The sequence below is a fragment of the Bos indicus x Bos taurus genome, unplaced genomic scaffold (genome assembly GCF_003369695.1).
Source record: "Bos indicus x Bos taurus breed Angus x Brahman F1 hybrid unplaced genomic scaffold, Bos_hybrid_MaternalHap_v2.0 SuperScaffold_100147, whole genome shotgun sequence".
Taxonomy (NCBI): Eukaryota; Metazoa; Chordata; class Mammalia; order Artiodactyla; family Bovidae; genus Bos; species Bos indicus x Bos taurus.
Window position 1 is genome coordinate 470,621 of NW_020867070.1, and position 21,478 is coordinate 492,098.

Consider the following 21,478-nt stretch of genomic DNA (forward strand, 5'->3'; position numbering starts at 1 on the left):
TGCTCTGAACTGAGATGAGCTTGGTTCAGATTCCATCTCTTCTGTTTAACAGCTGATGGTCCTCAGACCAGTGATGTAACCCCACTTAGTTTCAGTTTCATCACCTGTGAAATGGGGCCAGTGCTTGCTGTGCAGCTTGTTGTGAGGTTTAGAGATAATCAGCGTCAGGGTCCAGCACAGATCTTACCTGCCAGGAGCTGAGAGAAGCCATGGGCATGTGAACAAATTATGGAGCATAATAAGACGGGTCCTTCATGAGAGATGTAAACAGAGCCTTAGGAACCCAGCAGGAAGCGATGAGTCCAGGATGGTTCCATGGGAGAGCGTGTGTGGGCTGAGCCTAGAAGGATGATGGGCAGGGTATTGCCAGGCTGTGAGAGGAGGGGCAATTCCACATGGAAGAAAAGCTGTGAAGGAAGGCAGGCCTCCTGCTGCTTGACTCTGGGATCCAGCCCTCCTCTGCCAGGGCCTCATGTCCAGCCCACATTAACCATTTCAGCAGTCTGCTCCGTGGTGTTTCTAGTGTTGTTTCCACCATTGCTGAAGGGCCCTTGATGTGCTTCTGGATGGATGGCACCAAACCAACAGTGCCATTTCCTAGTTTACCTCTAAGTTGGGTGCCTTCTATTCAGTGAGAATTGGTTAAATTTAACTTAAAGATAATAAACATGAATAAGAACACCTTCCTGTTAGTGAAAGGAACTGTAGTATATGCTCAGCTCAGGCTTTCCCCCTTTAATCTGATCAGAAAATGGTGGCTGAGAAATCAGCTTGACTTGGTTTTACTTCAAATCTTCCAAAATGGTTTTCCCATTGGTGGCTTGTTCTTAAATAATTTGCAGAGTCAACAACACACCCAACGTATTACTAACAGACTCAGAGATAGTATCTTATGTCCTGGAAAGAGAGGATGTAAGTGCCTTTTCTAGAATGTGGTTAAGATTGCTGTGTTACATCATTGTGTTATTTTAAGAAGAAAACCATTTGAACAATGTCAAATCAAAGCATAAAAACTAAGTAGAACAGTTTGCAAGAACTGTCAACAGTGAAAGAGAGGCCAAGTAATTCTGTGCTTGTGTGAGGCTGAGAACTTAACACAGCTCATTTTTTGAATGACAACCAAAGGCAAGAGATGGTATTAATTTCTGAGCTCAAGAAAGAAAGAATGTGAAGTAATTATAAATTATCACAACAGAGCAATTGCTGCCTTTTATCTGATGCACCTCCATTAAGCTTTGAGTGAGCAGAGAACCTGTGTGTCTACGTGTCTTTGTGGCTGTCAGGGAGGGTTATGATGGAGTCTCTTCTACTGTGGTCACATACTTTGCATGTTATGATTCACACTGTGAATGGGGTCCCACTGTTGGCTTAATGAGAAAATAGAGATCAGTCACTAACAGCAAGTTTCAATCAATTCATATACAGCAGATCCTCAATAAATATCTGTTAAAATGGTCAAATGCATAGATGCTGTCAAAAACTACAGAAAGAAAACAAATTAAAAAACCTGAGAGTTTTTTTTTTTTTTTAATGTTCAGATTTACAGTTTAGTAAATCTGACATTTACCCATTGCTGTGGCTTCCCAGATGGCTCGTGGTAAAGAATCCACCTGCCTATGCAGGAGGCACGGATTTAATCCCTGGTTAGGGAAGATCTGCAGGAGGAAATGGCATCCCATTCCAGTATTCTTGCCTGGAGAATCCCATGAACAGAGGAGCCTGATGGGCTACAGTCCATGGGCTTGCAAAGAGTTAAACATGACTTAGCAGCTGAACATGCATTCATGTTGATCAAATACTTGCATGAGGAACTAATGCTAGGAGTGTAAGATGGTAGTAGAACACATTTTACATCTTTTTCTCTTTCTCCTTTCCTATCTCTGTATAGGATTTACAGCTTTTGGAGGATGGAAATCTAACTGAGTTAGGAGATGGAGGAACCCCGCTGAGTGAAGGGCAGAAAGCTCGGATCAGCCTTGCAAGGTAAATGGGGTTTCAGTTGCCATCCTGCCCCTCCTCCTCCATGGCTTGTAGTGGATATGGGCACACAGACCCCACTCACCGGGTGGGCCTGTGTGAAGCAGGGACTTGTCTCTTTCCATGGACTCTTGGAATGAACATGGAGTTGTTTCACATTGTTGTGATTCAGGGCTGAGACTCAGGGAGTGTGAAGTGTCTTTTCCTGATGTCTCTCTACGTTTTCTAGAGCCGTGTATCAGGACGCAGATATCTACCTCCTCGATGATCCGCTCAGTGCAGTGGATGCAGGAATCAGCAGGCACTTATTTGAACAGTGAGTTTGCTCCTGTTTTCTATCATCTCTTTTTTTCAGGAACCCTGTAGAAATCAGGAAAAGAACTCAGGAAATCCTTTGTACTTCAGGAGACGCATGCAGCTCGCTCTGCCGTGGTGTCCTTCTCTCCCCTCCCTTCCTTCCACAGAAAATCCATCGTAGAGAAATCTTGCATCATGATAAGGGCAAGAAAGGACAATTCAGCAGGTGTTTCCAGTGAGTGGAGGACAGTGGAGTCAGTGCTTTAGGGAGTGAGGGATCGATGGTAGATTTCCCCCTGCTACTTGGAGTTGATAGATCCAGACACTGTGGATGGATCCAGATCTCAGGGATAAGAAAGATGATGTAGGGTTTTTAAATCAGAGAGTGAGACTCCATAACCTGTTACTTGGCTGCCAGCTCTTTTTCTCCATCATTTGTTTAAGACACGTTAGAAGTGACGTTTTTGGTGTTGTCATAGGGCTTCCATGGAAAGGCCTTGTTGGTTTATGCTTGTTATTCTATCACTTTTGAAATAAAGTCTTTTAAGTCTGTGTGTATGTTAGTTGTTCAGTCATTTCCGATTCTTTGCAACCCCATAGACTGTAGCCTACCAGGCTCCTCTCTCCAAGGAATTCTCCAGGTAAGAATACTGGAATAGGTTGCCATTCCTTTCTACAGGGGATCTTCTCAACACAGGGATCAAACTTTGGTCTCTTGCATTGCAGGCAGATTCTTTACCATCTGAGTTACCAGGGAAACCCATAAAGTCTAGAATTTGAGATTCATTTATTCCCCATCTGAGTACGATTTCAGTCATTTCACATTGCTTCATGGATGCTTAGTGGAATTAATACTTAGACTTACATGTAGGGTCAACTATAATCTGACTTAAGTCTTGACTCTCATTCCTGCTTCTAGAATTTATGGCTTGTGAGTGGCTCTTGGTTGGCTACACAGTGACTAAAGTAGAACAACTCTGATACTTTTCTATGTATAATTGTCCTAACACACTGACTGAGGACTCTTATGGAGTCTAACTGACCTTTTTGAATGCCTCGTGAACTTGTTGTTTTCCTAAAACATCAGCCACATCTCCCCCATGGTTAGTTATCTTGCTGTTGTTCACCTTGTTAAAGGCAACAATCCCTTCCAGCTGCACTTATTAACACCCTGCTGTGCGCACTGAGATCAATGCCCTTACAGATGTCACTGCACAAAACTTATTAGTTTACAAGGAGGACGGTGAGCTAGGAGAGGGGAAGGACCCACATTGGGCAGATTAAAGAAGACTAGGATGGTGTGATCACTCACCTACAGCTAGACATTCTGGAATGTGAAGTCAAGTGGGCCTTAGGAAGCATTACTACCAACAAAGCTAGTGGAGGTGATGGGATTCCTGTTGAGCTATTTCAAATCCTAAAAAATGATGCTGTGAAAGTGCTGCACTCAGTATGCCAGCAAATTTGGAAAACTAAGCAGTGGCCACAGGACTGGAAAAAGTCAGTTTTCACTCCAACCCCAGAGAAAGGCAATGCCAAAGAATGCTCAAACTACTGCACAATTGCACTCATCTCACACATTAATACAGTAATGCTCAAAATTCTCCAAGCCAGACTCCAACAGTATATGAACCGTGGACTTCAGGATGTTTAAGTTGATTTTAGAAAAGGCAGAAGAACCAGAGATCAAACTGCCAACATCCACTAGATCATTGAAAAAGCAAGAGAGTTCCAGAAAAACATCTCTTTCTGCTTTATTAACTATGTCAAAGCCTTTGACTGTGCGGATCACTGCAAACTGTGGAAAATTCTGAAAGAGATGGGAATACCAGACCACCTGACCTGCCTCTTGAAAAATCTGTATGGAGATCGGGAAGCAACAGTTAGAACTGGACATGGAACAACAGACTGGTTCCAAATAGGAAAAAGGAGTATGTCAAGGCTGTATATTGTCACCCTGCTTATTTAACTTATATGCAGAGTACATCATGAGAAACGCTGGACTGGATGAAGCACAAGGTGGAATCCAGATTGCCGGGAGAAATATCAGTAATCTCATATATGCAGATGACACCACCCTTATGGCAGAAAGTGAAGAAGAACTAAACAGCCTTTTGATGAAAGTGAAAGAGGAGAGTGAAAAAGTTGGCTTAAAGCTCAACACTCAGAAGACTAAGATGGCATCTGGTCCTACCATTTCATGGCAAATAGATGGGGAAATAGTGGAAACAGTTATAAACATTATTTATTTATTTATTTGGCCTCCTAAATCACTGCAGATGGTGACTGTGGCCATGAAATTAAAAAACACTTACTCCTTGGAAGGAAAGTTGTGACCAACCTAGATAGTATATTAAAAAGCAGAGACATTACTTTGCCAACAAAGGTCCATCCAGTCAAGGGTATGATTTTTCCAGTAGTCATGTATGGATATGAGAGTTAGACTATAAAGAAAGCTGAGCGCTGAAGAATTGATGCTTTTGAATTGTGGTGTTGGGGAAGAGTCTTGAGAGTCCCTTGGACAGCAAGGAGATCCAACCAGTCCATCCTAAAGGAGATCAGTCCTGAATATTCATTGGAAGGACTGATGCTGAAGCTGAAACTCCATACTTCGTCCACTCATTTGAAAAGACCCTGATGCTAGGAAAGATTGAAGGTGGGAGAAGAAGGGGATGACAGAGGATGAGATGGTTGGATGGCATCACTGACTCAATGGACATGAGTTTGAGTAAACTCCAGGAGTTGGTGATGGATAGAGTGGCCTGGCATGCTGCAGTCCATGGGATTGCAGAGTCGGACATAACTGAGCAACTGAACTGAACTGCACTGATGATGTTCAGCTCTCATTCCTGCCCCTGAGGAACCTGTCTCAACATGGAGCTTGTTAGAACAGATGCCTGGAAGAAGATCAGCAGAATCAAAGTTTAGAGGTTTTGATACAGGATAGGACGTGCTAAAGAAAGTGGAAGTGGCACCTAGAGGCTTTCACTGAAGTTGGAAAGCTCCCTGTGCCCGGGGTTGGGTGGGAAGAGTACCCTGGGGCCTGTGTGGGAGGTGTGTGGAGGCTGAGAAGAGGACCCAGTCCTTTGCTGAGTAGAAGTACAGGTGTGGAGGGAGGAGGAGCAGGACTGTGAGGAGAACAGCAGGCATGTCCTCACCTGGAGGAGGCGGGGTGTTTGGCAGAGAGAAGCTGTTTGGAAATTGTCTCTGTCACATCCTGTGTTAATTTCTATGATTGTGTCCATTCAAGCTGCTCTCACAGGTTACTAGAGCCTGGATGGCTTATAAATAGCACAAATTTGTCTCTCATGGTGCTGGAGGCTGGGAAAGTTCAAGGTGAGTGTACTGGCAGATTCAGTGTCTGGTGAGGGCCGGACTCCTGTGTCCTCATGTGGGGAGGCAGTGAGGGAGCCATGTGGGTCCTTTCATAAGGGCACTAATCCCTTTCATGCAGGCTCCACTCTCATGACCTGATCAACTCTGAGTGGACACACCACCTAATACCAACACAGTGGTGACTGGAAGTGAGAAATAGATTTAAGGTCCTAGATCTGATAGAGTGCCTGATGACTATGGAAAGAGGTCCGTGACATTGTACAGGAGACAGGGATCAAGACCATCCCCATGGAAAAGAAATGCAAAAAAGCAAAATGGCTGTCTGAAGAGGCCTTACAAATAGCTGTGAAAAGAAAAGAAGTGAAAAGCAAAGGAGCAAAGGAAAGATATAAGCATCTGAATGCAGAGTTCCAAAGAATAGCAAGAAGAGATAAGAAAGCCTTCCTCAGCGATCAATGCAAAGAAATAGAGGAAAACAACAGAATGGGAAAGACTAGAGATCTCTTCAAGAAAATTAGAGATACCAAGGGGACATTTCATGCAAAGATGGGCTCGATAAAGGACAAAAATGGTATGGACCTAACAGAAGCAGAAGATATTAAGAAGAGGTGGCAAGAATACACAGAACTGTACAAAAAAGATCTTCACAACCCAGATAATCACAATGGTGTGATCACTGACCTAGAGCCAGACATCCTGGAATGTGAAGTCAAGTGGGCCTTAGAAAGCATCACTATGAACAAAGCTAGTGGAGGTGATGGAATTCCAGTTGAGCTATTTCAAATCCTGAAAGATGATGCTGTGAAAGTGCTGCACTCATATGCCAACAAATTTGGAAAACTCAGCAGTGGCCACAGAACTGGAAAAGGTCAGTTTTCATTCCAGTCCCAAAGAAAGGCAATGCCAAAGAATGCTCAAACTACCACACAATTGCACTCATCTCACATGCTAGTAAAGTAATGCTCAAAATTCTCCAAGCCAGGCTTCAGCAATACATGAACCGTGAACTTCCTGATGTTCAAGCTGGTTTTAGAAAAGGCAGAGGAACCAGAGATGAAACTGCCAACATCCGCTGGATCATGGAAAAAGCAAGAGAGTTCCAGAAAAACATCGATTTCTGCTTTATTGACTATGCCAAAGCCTTTGACTGTGTGGATCACAATAAACTGTGGAAAATTCTGAAAGAGATGGGAATACCAGACCACCTGACCTGCCTCTTGAGAAACCTGTATGCAGGTCAGGAAGCAACAGTTAGAACTGGACATGGAACAACAGACTGGTTCCAAATAGGAAAAGGAGTATGTCAAGGCTGTATATTGTCACCCTGCTTATTTAACTTATATGCAGAGTACATCATGAGAAACACTGGACTGGAAGAAACACAAGCTGGAATCAAGATTGCCGGGAGAAATATCAATAACCTCAGATTTGCAGATGACACCACCCTTGTGGCAGAAAGTGAAGAGGAGCTAAAAAGCCTCTTGATGAAAGTGAAAGTTGAGAGTGAAAAAGTTGGCTTAAAGCTCAACGTTCAGAAAACGAAGATCATGGCATCTAGTCCCATCACTTCATGGGAAATAGATGGGGAAACAGTGGAAACAGTGTCTGACTTTATTTTTGGGGGCTCCAAAATCACTGCAGATGGTGACTGTAGCCATGAAATTAAAAGACTCTTACTCCTTGGAAGGAAAGTTATGACCAATCTAGATAGCATATTGAAAAGCAGAGACGTTACTTTGCCAAAGTCATGTATGGATGGGAGAGTTGGACTGTGAAGAAGGCTGAGCGCCGAAGGGTTGATGCTTTTGAACTGTGGTGTTGGAGAAGACTCTTGGGAGTCCCTTGGACTGCAAGGGGATCCAACCAGTGCATTCTGAAGGAGATCAGCCCTGGGATTTCTTTGGAAGGAATGATGCTAAAGCTGAAACTCCAGTACTTTGGCCACCTCATGAAAAGAGTTGACTCATTGGAAAAGACTCTGATGCTGGGAGGGACTGGGGGCAGAAGGTGAAGGGGACGACAGAGGATGAGATGACTGGATGGCATCACTGACTCTATGGACGTGAGTCTGAGTGAACTCCAGGAGTTGGTGATGGACAGGGAGGCCTGGCATGCTGCGATTCATGGGGTCGCAAAGAGTCGGACACGACTGAGCGACTGAACTGAACTGAACTGATGATTTTTGAGGACAAAAACATTCAGTCTATATCAAATTATCATAGATGGGGGTGCTTAAAGAATAGAAATTAAATTTCTCACATTTCTTGAGACTACAGGTTTAAGATATGGGCAGGTTTGGTTTCTCCTGAGACCTTTCTCCTTGGCTTCTGACCGCAACCATCTCACTATTTCCTCTCATGTTCTTTCCTCTGTCTACATGCATCCTGTGTCTCTGTCCTATTTTTTTTTTTAAACATTTTTATTGAAATACAGTCGATTTACTACATTATGTTAATTTCTTTGTATAGCAAAGTGACTCAGTTATGCACAAATATATACTTTTCCATAATGGTTTATCTCAGGGTATTGAATACAGCTCCCTGTGCTATACCATAAGACCTTGTTGTTTATCCATTCTACACTTAACAGTTTGTCTCTGCTAACCTCAAAGTACCAGCGCATCCCTCCCTACCACCTCCTTCCATCTATGCAACCACAGGTCTGTTCACCAGATCTGAGTCTGTTTCTCTTTTGTAAATATGTTCATTTTTCCATAGTTTAGATTCCACATATATGTGATATAATTATGATATTTGACTTTCTCTTTCTGAGTTACTTCACTTAGTATGAGAATCTCCAGGTCCATCCATGTTTCTGCAAATGGCTTTCTTTCTTTCTTATGGCTGAGTAGTATTACATCGTCTATATGCACCACATCTTCTTTATCTACTCATCTGTCGAAGGACGTTTAGCTTGTTCCCATGTTTTGCTATTGTGATTGGTGCTGCTGTGAACATAGGAATGCCTGTCTCTTTTTGATTTATAGTTTAATCCAGATATATGCCCAGAAGTGGGATTATTGGACTATAAGGTAATTCTATTTTTAGTTTTCTGAGGAACCTCTCTTCTATTTTCAACAGTACCTGCAGCAATTTATATTCCCACCAGCAGAGTAGGAGGGTTCCCTTTACTCCTCTCAGCCATTGTTAATTTAATGATGGCTATTGAAGCTTATGTGAGGAGATAACTCATTGTAGTTTTGATTTGCATTTCTCTAATAATTCACAGTGGTGAACTTCTTTTCTTGTGTCTGTTGGCCATCTGTAAGTGTCCTTTGGAGAAATGTCTATTTAGTTCTTTTAACCATTTTTTGATTGGATTTTTTTGTTGTTGTTGTTGAATTATGTGAGCTCTTTTTATATTTCAGAAATTAAACCCTTGTTGTCACATCATTTGCAAATATTTTCTCCCATCTGTAGGTTGTCTCTTCATTGTGTTTATAGTTCCCTTTGCTGTGCAAATGCTTGTAAGTTTGATTAGGTCCCATTGTTTATTTATTTTTTTAATTAAAAAGTATTATTTATTTATGGCTGTGAAGGTTTTCATCGCTGTGAGGGCTCTTCTCTAGTTACAGTGGGCAGGGGCTACTCTCTAGCTGTGATGCATGGACTTCTCATGGTGGTGGCTTTTCTTGTTGCAGAGCAGGGGCTCTAGGGTGTGTGGGCTTAGTTGTTGTGGCTCCTGGGCCCCAGAGCACAGGCTCCGTAGTTGTGCTGCATGGACTGAGTTGCTTTGTGCATGTGGGAGCTTCCTGGACCAGGGAGGGATTCTGTGTCTCCTGCTCTGGCAGGTGGATTCTTTGCCATTGAGTCAGCAGGGAAGCCCCAATTTTTATATTTTTGTTTGTATTTCTATTGTTTTAGGAGACTGACCTAAAAAAAAATTGGTATAATTTATATCAGAAAATGTCTTGCCTATAATCTCTACTAGGAGTTTCATAGTGTCATGTCTTGTGATTAAGTCATTACGCCATTTTGAGTTTATTTTTGTGCATGGTGGGGAGTGTGTTCTAACTTCATTGATTTATATGCCTTTGTCTCTGTCCTTGTATCTTAGTCTCCTCTTCATCTAAGCACACCAGTCAGGTTAGATTAGGTCCAGTATAATTAAGGGTAATGATTATCTCTTTAAAGTCCATGACACCAAATTCTAAGGTACTGATTACTAAGGTGACAACATGTGAATCTGAGGGAACACAACTGATTTACAGCAGGACCAGAATAGCAAAGTAGAGACTTCAGCAGAGTCAGCAAGTGTAAGAGGAAGGCCTATGAGGAGCTCTGGGCTCTGGACACTAGGAGCTGGGATTGCACGTCCACTAAGCAGGGATTGTTAGACTGGTGGAACCTGCCCATGTATAAATCATGCTTAGTGTTGGGGTGATGAAAAAGTTGTGGAGATGGAAGGTGGTGATGGCTGCACAATAATGTGAATGTACTTAATACCACTGGGCTATGTGCTTAAAATGGCAGGAACAGTAAATTTCATGTTAGGTATATTGTAACACACATACACACAAACCTGCATAGTAGCACTGAATCTTTGAGAGCTTGAGAGAACAGCGCAGATGACACATGGCATGGTCTCCAACGCTGCTCTGACCCCGCTTTCCAACCCTCTCCTGTTCATGGCTTGATGAATTTTTCCCTTAGAGAAGTGCCTTGTGTCTTATCAAGAGTTCAGTGACAGGAGCTTGTGCTGTGATAAGGATTCCCCACCTCCACCCGCCTGGCATCATGAGTATCTTAGCCTCCCTGTTCCCAGCACCCCACCCTGAACTCACAAATGTGTATTCACATCCTGTGAGCATCTGCACAAGTTCTCCATCAGGGTAGGAACAGATTCTGCCAGTCATTGCATCCATGTCACAAGGAAGGGAGAGTAAGGCATTTTGGTGCCAAGTACAGAGTGCTGATCACAGAAGTTCCCCTGAGTTATTTTTCAAACACAGGCAATATTTGTAAAATCCTCTTTAATATTTTGGGTGCACGACTTTGGATATATACTTGATAGAAGCAAGCTTAACACTGTTGTTTGTAATCAGAACCACATTCTCTAGGGAAACTTAAAGCAGAGAGCATGAAAACAATTTAGGAAACCACTCAGAAGTAACTGGAGAGTGCTTATTTTTTTATTTTTAAAGTAATTTATTTTAATTGGAGGCTAATTACTTTACAGTATTGTAGTGTTTTTTTTTTTTTTTTTTGCCATACATTGACATGAATCAGCCATGGGTGTACATGCGTTTCCCATCCTGAACCCCCCTCCCACCTCCCTCCCCATCCCATCCCTCAGGGTCATCCCAGTGCACCAGCCCTGAGCACTCTGTCTCATGCATTGAACCTGGACCAGCAATCTGTTCCACATATGATAAGATACATGTTTCAATGCTATTCTCTCAAATCATCCCACCCTCATCTTCTCCCACAGAGTCCAAAAGAGTGTTCTTTATATCTGTGTCTCTTTTGCTGTCTTGCATATAGGGTCATTGTTACCATCTTTCTAAATTCCATATATATGCATTAGTATACTGTATTGGTGTTTTTCTTTCTGGCTTACTTCAGTCTGTATAATAGGCTCCAGTTTTATCCACCTCATTAGAACTGACTCAAATGTATTCTTTTTAATGGCTGAGTAATACTCCACTGTGTATATGTACCACAGCTTTCTTATATATTCATCTGTCAATGGACATAGGTTGCTTCCATGTCCTGGCTATTATAAACAGTGCTGCGATGAACATTGGGGTACATGTGTCTCTTTCAATTCTGGTTTCCTCAGGGTGTATGCCCAGCAGTGGGATTGCTGGGTCATATGGCAGTTCTATTTCCAGTTTTTTAAGGAATCTCCACACTGTTCTCTATAGTGGCTGTACTAGTTTGCATTCCCAGAAACAGTGTAAGAGGGTTCCCTTTTCTCTGCATCCTGGAGAGTGCTTTCAAGTTAGAGTATCAGATGGAACAATATGCTGTGAGATATGGTGGTCATGTGTAAGCTTAGCCATGGGGAGAGTTTTGTATTAAAAGTGAATGAACCACACTTCTACCTGCTGCTGTTTTATTCAGTCATGAATTTATATCCAAGGTCATTGAGGTTCATGACTTTTACAGCTTTATCCTGTGAACATAGTGGATTCTATCAGCTACAGAAGTTGAGGGCCTTAGATGAAGTGATGCAGCTTCACCTGTGTCCAGCCATGGATCCCATCCTGGTTCAGCCCCACCCACATCACTAGACCCCTGCCTTCCACATCATCAGGTCTTGGGATGTGTCCTGATCAGATTTCCATGCTGCTGTCTACACAGCTCACCCTCCTGTCTACACAGCTCACTCTTCTGCTCCAGCCCTTCACAGACACCCCACCACCACCCCCTGCCCACACACACACACATTCAGGAAGCAGCTCCAGGTCCACAGACAAACAGGATTCTTTGCTGTCTGCCCCCCTCAGCCTTTCCAGCTTGTCCCCACACCCACTCGGTGTACAGCTGTGCTGGCTCTGTGGGGTCCTTTCACACCCCTGTCTTTCTGTACATACTGGTCCCTCTGTCCAGAGAAAGAGAACAGTGAGCCAGGGCATAGAAGGAAGATGGAAGACGGGACCTGCTGTCCCCTCCTGCTCCTCCAGGGGTCGGCCATGCCCTCTGTCTTCCCACAGCCCTAAGTGGGTGCACTTGACCATTTATGAGTCCCCCTGCCACCCATAAACTATGAATGCAGGAAGCTGTCTCCATCTGGCATGTTCTGTCCCAGGAACCCTGTACCCGCTGTGCCTTCTTTCAGGATGTTTCCCCACATAGTCTCAGGGCTCCCGTGTCTCCACATCTAAGATATCACCTACCCTTGTTTTACCTACAGAGCACAGGTCACAGCTGAGTAGTGCATTTTTTGTGCTTGTTCAGTGTGTCATCTACATGGTGCAGAGTATTGTCTTCTGTCTTGACATGTGGATGGTTCCTCGGCACTTAGGACAGTGCCTGGCTTTCTCAACAAACCTCTGCTGATTGAATGAATGGAGGTGGGGACTCTGTCTGTCTTACTTGTATTGCCTCCACCAAGGGATGTGTTCCCTCTTAATACAGCCCTTATATAGGATTATATGTGGGATTATAGAATTAGCATGGCCTTTATATAAGAATAACTGTTATACAACTGGTTGCTGACTCGATCCTTTCTATGGCATGACTTGAAAATCTTTAAAAACTTGGAAAATAGTGTATTTTTCTAGTGATTTGGATAAAAGCATTATTTATGAAAAATTCAAAGCCATCAACTGATCATTTCATTGTAATTATTTGTATTACTGCATCTGTGATGGGATGTTAGGAAGAACACATCTTAAAACTTTGGGTTGATTCATCTTGGACATAACATCCCATCAGATTTGATTAACATTCATCTTTAGGGACTGCTATTGCTGCTGCTAAGTCGCTTCAGTCGTGTCCGACTCTGTGCAACCCCAGAGATGGCAGCCCACCAGGATCCCCCGTCCCTAGGATTCCCCAGGCAAGAACACTGGAGGACTATTGGCAGGCAATTATGAATTAAGGAGAAAAAATTCTGTTTAAAAGCTTTAGTACTAAGTTTGAAAAGGTGTTAATCAAGAAACTTAGGTATGAAAGCTGAGCTAACACATGTCAAAAGGTAAAAATGAATCCTTTTGGACTTAATGAAGCAATGGTGTATGTATTTACATCCTAGGGTCTTGTTTCTGATCACAGACCCAGTGTCCAGAGTGTCCCCTTAAGAGTTTTCTGTCCTGAGTCCAAAGCACATGACCATTCGTGGTTAGGGAGGAGTGGAGAAGTGAGATGACATTTATTGACTAGATTGGTGGTTTGATTTCTCAGAACATGTGGATGAGATGTCATTGACCTTGTTTTGAGATGAAGAAACTGAGGTTGAGTTGCTCATCTGACGTTAGGCTCGTGAGAGGGACTGAGCTGCAGTCTGCTGCCTCCAGACTTTCCATCTGATTCACTCACAGGCTGAGCTCTGGTCCAGGTTCCTGAAATTTGCCCTGTGAGGGGCTGGGGCACCCAGAGTACCTGCCTGGAGCCCTGTCTGTGGTCACTGGGCCCCAGACTCACCCACTTGCTTCCCTGGAGGGGTTGTGGACCCTGTGTGATGAGGCTGGGGCTGAGTCCCTAGGGGTCTACATGTGAAATGGAGGAGTAGTTTTCTTACTGTGAAAAAAATTTAAGGTTGAATAGTGAGTGATGTCTTGACTAAGAGAACTGGTGGGTACTCTGAGCCATTGGGTGATTTCTGCTGTGATTTGGGCCATTTGGATTCTGTTCTTTTACTTTTATGTTTGGAAAGTGTTCAGTCCTAATGAAAGAAGGCTTGCTTCTTGGATGGAACTGGGACTGTTGTAGAGACTGGTGGACACCACACTGACATTCATTTTCTATCTAATATTCTTTGGGAGCAAGTGTCTAGCAAATGTTCTCTGGCAAAGAGTCCTAAGAATCTACTAATTTTTTGTTGTAATATTTACATCATTAATTATAAATAATCACCTAGAAAGCTGTCAAAGAATGTAAACATTTTTAAATGACATGGATCCCTCTTCTCCCATTCCTTGATAGTGATAAAATAGTGTTTTAGTTTAGTCAAGTTTTGAAATCTCACTATTACTCATTTGTTTTCTTTTATGAAACATGAAAATAATTGAGTTTTAGTGGAAAAGACTTAGCTGTTAGGGCCTACTTCACTGGACTGGTTTAAAAAAATTTTTGTAGCACTAGATTCAAATTTGCTGCTAATAAATTTAAAAATCTATTTGGATTAATTGATTTTTTTGGATTAATTGATTTTTTACTTAATTTTTATTATTGATTTGGCATTTAAACTAAAGATCTTTGACTGCTGTGTGTCTTTGTCTCACTGTTTTCAAAATATAAGTTTTCAGTTTGAGACACTCCATTAATGTGCTCTTGCTTACTGTGCCTTTTACATTTGTAGGTGTATTCATCAGGCCTTGAAGGAGAAGATCACAATTTTAGTTACTCATCAGTTGCAGTACCTAAAAGATGCAAGTCAGATTCTGATATTGAAAGATGTAAGTAATTTCTAGAAGTCTGTGGAATTGCTAGCACTCAGGTGTGTTGAAGGACAGACCTCCCCGCAGGTCACTCTCCTGGCTTCATGGTAAACACCCTCTTCTCCCTCAGTTTTTTGCCCCTTCCTTCTCAGAGCTGGTATTCATGCCTTGGAGGATGAATCTAAAGCCCTTTAGAAATGTCACTATTACACTGTAAGCCATATAAACCCCAAAGTATAAAACTGCAACCACAGGGTTATTGAATCATCACTGTCCTAATGAAATTTGTTAAAGATAATGATACATTTTATTTAGAACTTTTTATTTTCCTCTTCCATGACTTAAGTCAAAGTGTATTACTTAGAGATTCTAACATCTGTTGGTATCCAAGTGATTGTCATACATAGTTTTCCTACAGAGCATCTTCCATTAGCACCATAAGCGAGGTTGGGTAGCCGAGCACCCGGGTCAGAGACCTCCTCTCTGGTGGTGTCGTCAGTTGCTGGTCTCCCTACCCAGGTTTCTATGTGCCCGATATGTGTGGGAGCCTGTGCAGCATGAGGACAAGGCCCTGCCCTCATGGGGCTCCTGTTCTTATGGGGGAGGATGTGACAAAGAAGGTGACATCCTGGCCTCCCTGAGGAGCTGGTGCCTCACGGGGTCTGAGTGACATGAAGGTGGGGGTCACATAGTCACCTGGGGGAGGGAGTCTGAGGCAGGGGTTCTTGAGGAAGGAGCTGACCTGGCAGGTTGGAGGAACAGCAGGAAGACCAGCATGTCTGAGGAGAGTGAGCAGGGGGATGGGAGGGAGCTGGTCTCCAGGCAGTGGGCTGCAAGCCTAGAACTGGGATGGAAGCCTTGGATGGTCCAGAGCAGAGGAGGGATGTGGTCTGATGTGGGAGTTAAGAGATTCCTCTGGTGGTCACTGGAGGGGCGACAGAAGAAGTAGTTAGGAGTCTTAGTAAAGCTGAGAAGACAGAAGTGTGGGCTCAGGCTAGAGTATCAGTTTCTAGAGCTGCCATAACCAAGTACCACAAACTGGGTGACTTAAAACAGCAGAAGTTTATCGTCTCCCTGTTCTGGAGGCTTCACATCCCAAATCCAGGTGCTGGCAGGGCCGTGCTCTCCCTGGAGGCTCCAGGGGAGAATCCTTTCCTCCAGCCTGTGGTGTTCACTGGCCTTCCTTGGTGTTCCTTGGCTTCCAGCTGCAGTGCTGTGGTCTCTGCCTGTGATGTCACATGTCCATTGTCCCCGTGTAAGTCTGGGTCTCTTCTGTTATCAGAGCAACATCAGTCTTACTGGCTTTAGGGTCACCCTGCTCCACTGTGATCTCATCTTAACTTTATTACATTACATGCAAAGACTCTGTATACAAATAAGGTCATGTTCACAGGTTTCATGTTTGAACACATCTTTCTGAGGAGGGGGCACCATCCAACCCACAACTCCTAGCATGGTTGGTGGTGGGGTGGAGATTAGTGAGAAGTGTTCAGACTTGGTGGTTGTTCGATGCTTCACTCCTTGGCTTGTTTGCCTCTGGGTCTCAGGACCTTTGTTGTTAACCCATGGCTGTTCCAGAGGCTCTTGGTCAGATCCCTGACTTTTGAAATGAATCTCTGCTCCAAGAAAGATTATTAAAATACAGAACCCCCTGTCTCTCTGGAAGCAGTTCCATGTGTCAACTCCTCTTCACTCCTCTAGGAATGGAGGGAGGGGCTAAGGTTTCTCAAGCTTGAGAGCAGTTGATTTCAAGTGCAAAGGGGGCGATTCTAGTGTGTAAACCCCAGTGTTGGCAGTGTTATGAGCACAGGATCAGTGGCAGGAGAATAACCTATTTAGCCAGTCCCTAGATGTTTTGGGGTCACCTTATTGCTTCCTTTGAGGACAGTACACCCAATTTTAGTACTCACAAAACAGCTATTTGCCCCCTGGTGAGCACCCCTGCATGAGTTGGGGTTCATCTTTACTGTTTGTTTGGTCCCTCTCTTCATAGCAGATGGGGAATGGCTGTCCTTTCATCGCCCTGGAATTGTCAGTGCTTGACTGTTGAGTGAAATTGCTGTCTTTGTACTACCGGTCATTTCATTGTGCACATTACAGATTTGATGTGGTGAGTGGTGATTTCCTTAAAGAGGTGTGTGAATTTTGCCTCCCAAGTGGAGCAAGACCCTATATATCCTGCTTAATTTTCTAGTTCTGCAGTATCTGACGGTACCCAAAGGCTTCCTTGCGTTTCTCCCAGTGGACCCCCTCAGGGGAGAAGGTGAGGGGGTCCCAGCAAGGGTCCTGGGCCAGCTCCTTCCACCTGAGCTGCCTTAACCACAGCTGCTCATTTGATGTGTTTGGCATCCTGACATTTTTTCCCCCTGATGTTTTATTTGCTACTGAGGGAATCAGCTGAGTCTGGTTTCATGGGGTCAGACAATAGTGAGATATCTACGCATTTGTAAGGGAGGGTAACTGTGCAAGGATGTGTCACATGTGTTCAAAGAAAATGATTTGATTGGCTGTAGCTTAAGCAGTTGCCTGATTTGGGAAAGCCTAGCTGGCTGCTTGTGGTTGGTCATTCCTAAGGTTCTTCTTGGATCTGAGTGCATTGATTCTGGCTTAAGTTTGGGTTTGTGGGCACAGACTGCCAAGGCTTTAGAGCTACCCCAGCCCCATGGCCTCTTTGTTTAATTACTTTATCAAGTGGAATATTGAATTTTCAGTTGGGAACTTGCTGTGTGTGGGGGCCATTGTAGAGACCATGGAGATGCCTCTCATGGATTTTCTGTCTGGGGCTGGTTCCTATTATCCCAGCCGGGCACATGATAGTGTGACAGTGACAGTGGTCAGTGAAGATATAATGAGTGACTCTTACCCATATGCAGATGTGCTTGTGCCCACCTCTGGGTTAAGTTTAAATTTCTTTCCTGGACTTGTCACATGAGGCTTCTCTCAATTCCCATGTTGTCTAAAAAGACTGTGCTACTTGTCACATGAGGCTTCTCTCAATTCCCATGTTGTCTAAAAAGACTGTGCTGATCCTCCCACCAACCTCTCTGCTTCTTGCTTCCCTAAGTGCCCAGGATAGTCATGTCAGTGGCCTCCTTTTTTAACACATGAGCACAACTTTCTTTCACATCCCCCAGCACCTGACACAGAGACGGGGTTTGGCAGAGAACCCGATGTTCTGTTCTGTGGTAAGCTGACTGAACTAGATTTCTCAACAAGAATTCTAGACCCAGGGATCATTTTTTTTTCAACAATGATAATTTAAGACCAGATAACTTTTCTTGATTAGTATTTAGGTTTGTTTAATATTATCAAATATAAATTAATTCCTCTCAATTTTTTTATTTTAGGGGATGGTGGTGGAAAGAGGAACTTACTCTGAGTTCCTGAAATCCAGGATAGATATTTTTTCCATTTTTGAGAAGGGGAATGAGCAGTCTGAACCATCTCCAATTCCAGGAGCTCCCACTGTGATCTCTGAGTCTTTGGTTCAGTCTCTCCAGTCTCCCAGACCCTCGTTGAAAGATGCGGCTCCAGAAGACCAAGAAGTGAGTTTCTCATCCTGCAGTGTGCCCGGGTCTGTCTGCTCTTGGTGGTCTCATGGACCTTCAGTCTGCTCTGCTCGTGACATTTTCATTTGTCCCAAAGTAGACCCTAAGGTTCCCAAAGTCTTATTCCATGGAATTGGTAGAGTTAGAAGAGCATGAAGGGAGCAAGTCTGCTTGGTGTTTGCCTTTGGTGTAGGATAGAGACTCTTATGGAGATCAGCAGTGGGTGCACTGCAATGAATTTCTGAATGAGTGTGGCTCACACTCATTGAGGATTCTTCAGTTTACCATAGTTACATCCTACTCATGCTGGTGGCCCCTGGTTTCCCTTATGCATCCAGAGGATTAATGTGAAGACCCCCTTAGACTGAGTCCTGCTCTTGTCACATTCAATCATCTGCTTTTCCTCTATGTTGGAATCTTCTAGCACTCATGTGACTGATGGTATTATTTTGCCTCACTGTCAGATGGTTTGTGATATGCAGAGGTAACGTGTGCGAAGGACCTGACACATAGTAGGCACTTCAGCGTTAGTTCCCGTCCTCCTTTCTTACCCTTCAAGACTGAGAACCACATCTTATCAACCTTGAATCCCAGTGGCCAGGAGAGAGCCAAGGACATCGTAGCCTCCTGTGACTATATAATGCATTCTAAGTCCTCCAGACAGAAATGCACTAGGTCTCCCTTAAAAATATACTCAGATATTCCTTGATATACAAACCCAGGAACCTGGAATAATTCTGTTAAGTATTCGGATTAGCTATTCACTTTCTAGACTCAGGATTCACTCTGAAATTTAGGAACCAAATAGATTCAGATTATATGCCTGCAACCTGCTACTTAAACTCCTATTTACTCTAACTCTCTCTGTGAACTCAGTTTGCTATATTTGGCTAGTGTTTTGAGCTCCAAGTATGTTTTATGTTTATATCATTGAATAACACAGTCATCTAGAGGAATACCTTAGCTCCATATCATTTTGTGTGTTTTAGAGGAAGTTTCTACATTTATACATTAATTGATTTTGTTGTGTGTATGTTGAGAGTCATGTTCTATTTTAAGCAAGTCTCCCCAACAGTGAATAACCTGATGTGAATGACATTTAATTAATTCTCATAGATTCCTATGAGTGGAATGGCTGGGATAAACACATATGTGGGTGGCCAGATATTCCCACACCCTTTTCTGTAGGAGATGGACCATCCTGCATTTCTACCAGTGTGTGGGATATGTCTGTTTCCCACAGCTTTGCAGTGGAGGGCATTGTTGAACTCTTGAAATTTGGGGTTCATTTTTAAAATTTCATCTCTCACTGCCATTTTTTTCCCTTTTAGAGTGAGAATATACAGGTTACGCTACCTCTGGAGGACCATTTGGAAGGAAAAGTTGGTTTTAAGACCTATGCAAATTACTTCACAGCTGGTGCTGACTGGTCTGTCATCATCTTCCTTATTCTAGTAAACATTTCAGCTCAGGTACATAAGGGCATTTATTTTGGTTTGTGCACTCAGCTTGATATTTACATACTATTTATATTGTATTTTATGATTATTTTTAAATATTTGTATTAAGAGATTTATCTCAAAGACTTGGCTCATGCAGCTGTGGGCCTAGCTTGGTGAATCTGAAATCAGAAAGGCAGGCCTGCAGGCTGGAACCTCAGGCAGGAGCTGACCCTGCTGTCTTGAGATAGAATTTCTTCCTCCTCCAGGAAGCCTCAGGTTTTGCTCTTAGGGCCTTTGTCTGACTGGATGAAGCCACCAATGTTGAGGGTGGTCTCCTCTCCTGAAGTTCTGATGATGGATGTGAACCACATCCACAAAATACCTTCACAGCAACATCTAGATGAGTGTTTGGTTGAATCACTGGAGACTGGCCCAGCCAAGCTGACACCGGAACTGACCATCACTGTACCTGTCAAACTTTTTGCTTTGCAAAATCCCAACATTTGTACTGTTATTACTGCCTTTTGCAGGCCACTTGGATGTACATTGAAGTACATTATATTTGGGGAGCAAAGTCTTCTAGGGAAAAGGGGATTTCTTTTAAAGATATTAACTTGTAAGATGCCCTCCCCTGACCTGTGGTCATCTGGGGTGAGGGGCTTGGCGCAGACCTGAGCCAGAAGGACTGTCTCCATGTTCTGGAGCCTTTCCATCCCCCATCCTAGTGAGCAGGGTGTGAGGCTCAGTGACGTCAGTGTGTGAGTGACTGCTATTTCCTGCTCCAGGTTACCTACATCCTGCAGGATTGGTGGCTTGCATTCTGGTGAGTGATTCCTCGTCTGACCCAAAGTGCTGTGAAGTCTACACAAAGCCGCCTTTCCCACAGAGTCAGGGAAGGGAGATGGGGCTTGTTCAGCCTCCTCTTCTGACCCTCACACAGTTTCCCTGAAGAAAGATGAAAGTTCCTGCGGGTGGTGTGTGATCCCCTGGTGGTCTCTCCCCATGTCCCTCCCTTCAGCAGCTTCTTCACAGACAATTTTTCTTTTCTTTTTTTGAACTTTTAATATTTTATTGGGATATAGCCAATCAACAGTGTTGTGATAGTTTCATATGAACAGTGAAGGGATGCAACCATACATATACATGTACCCATTCTCCCCCAGACCTCCCTCCCATCCAGGCTGCCACATAACACTGGGCAGAGTTCCATGTGCTATACAATAAGACCTTGTTGGTTACCTGTTTTAAATATATCAGTGTGTGCATGAACATCCTAATTTTCTAACTATCCTTCCCCTTGGCAACCATAAGTTCATTTTCTAAGTCTGTCTCTACAGATAATTTTGAAATCTGAAACTCATGATTCAGATTTTTAAAAGGAAGACGCACAGAGGGCCTTGTGAGCTGGGAAACACTTTCCAGCATGATATACATTTCTTGAATTGAGGTAATTTTTTTGTGATATTTGTGAAAATTCTATGTATATAATATAATATTTTTTATTTCCTGTTCCATAGGGCGAATGTACAAAGTGACCTGTATTTTGGGGGATATGTAAAAGAAAATGAAGAGGTAGTATTCGTCCTGAACTGGTACTTAGGAGTTTATTCAGGTAAAGTTGAGTCATCTGCTCTATAATACCAGAGTTTAGGTGCTTACAATGAGTCTGCATGAGCAAGAGGGCTTTCAAAGTAATTCAGTAATGTCTAATAGATTAAGTATCTGATTTGCATTTACACTGTGAATTAATTAGAATAATTATTTTAAAGATCTACTAGAAGAAAAAAGGCTGAATGAAGACTCTTAACTTGTTCCATACTAGATTTTGGTAG

General features: G+C 43.2%; 1 protein-coding gene across 5 annotated transcripts in view; it reads left to right on the forward strand.

The window, feature by feature from the left end:
• The window catches only part of LOC113888460 (multidrug resistance-associated protein 4-like), a 176,782-nt gene that overhangs the window by 48,286 nt on the left and 107,018 nt on the right, over positions 1-21,478 (forward strand). For all 5 annotated transcript variants that reach the window (XR_003509979.1, XM_027535582.1, XM_027535583.1 and 2 more), the window contains 7 exons: positions 1,889-1,983; positions 2,207-2,293; positions 14,578-14,674; positions 18,004-18,201; positions 19,536-19,676; positions 20,432-20,469; positions 21,164-21,258. Coding sequence is in view for 4 of the 5 variants with exons in the window: in XM_027535582.1 (XP_027391383.1) it covers positions 1,889-1,983; positions 2,207-2,293; positions 14,578-14,674; positions 18,004-18,201; positions 19,536-19,676; positions 20,432-20,469; positions 21,164-21,258 (751 nt within the window). In the remaining variant the exon portion in view is untranslated. The remainder of the gene's footprint in view (positions 1-1,888; positions 1,984-2,206; positions 2,294-14,577; positions 14,675-18,003; positions 18,202-19,535; positions 19,677-20,431; positions 20,470-21,163; positions 21,259-21,478) is intronic.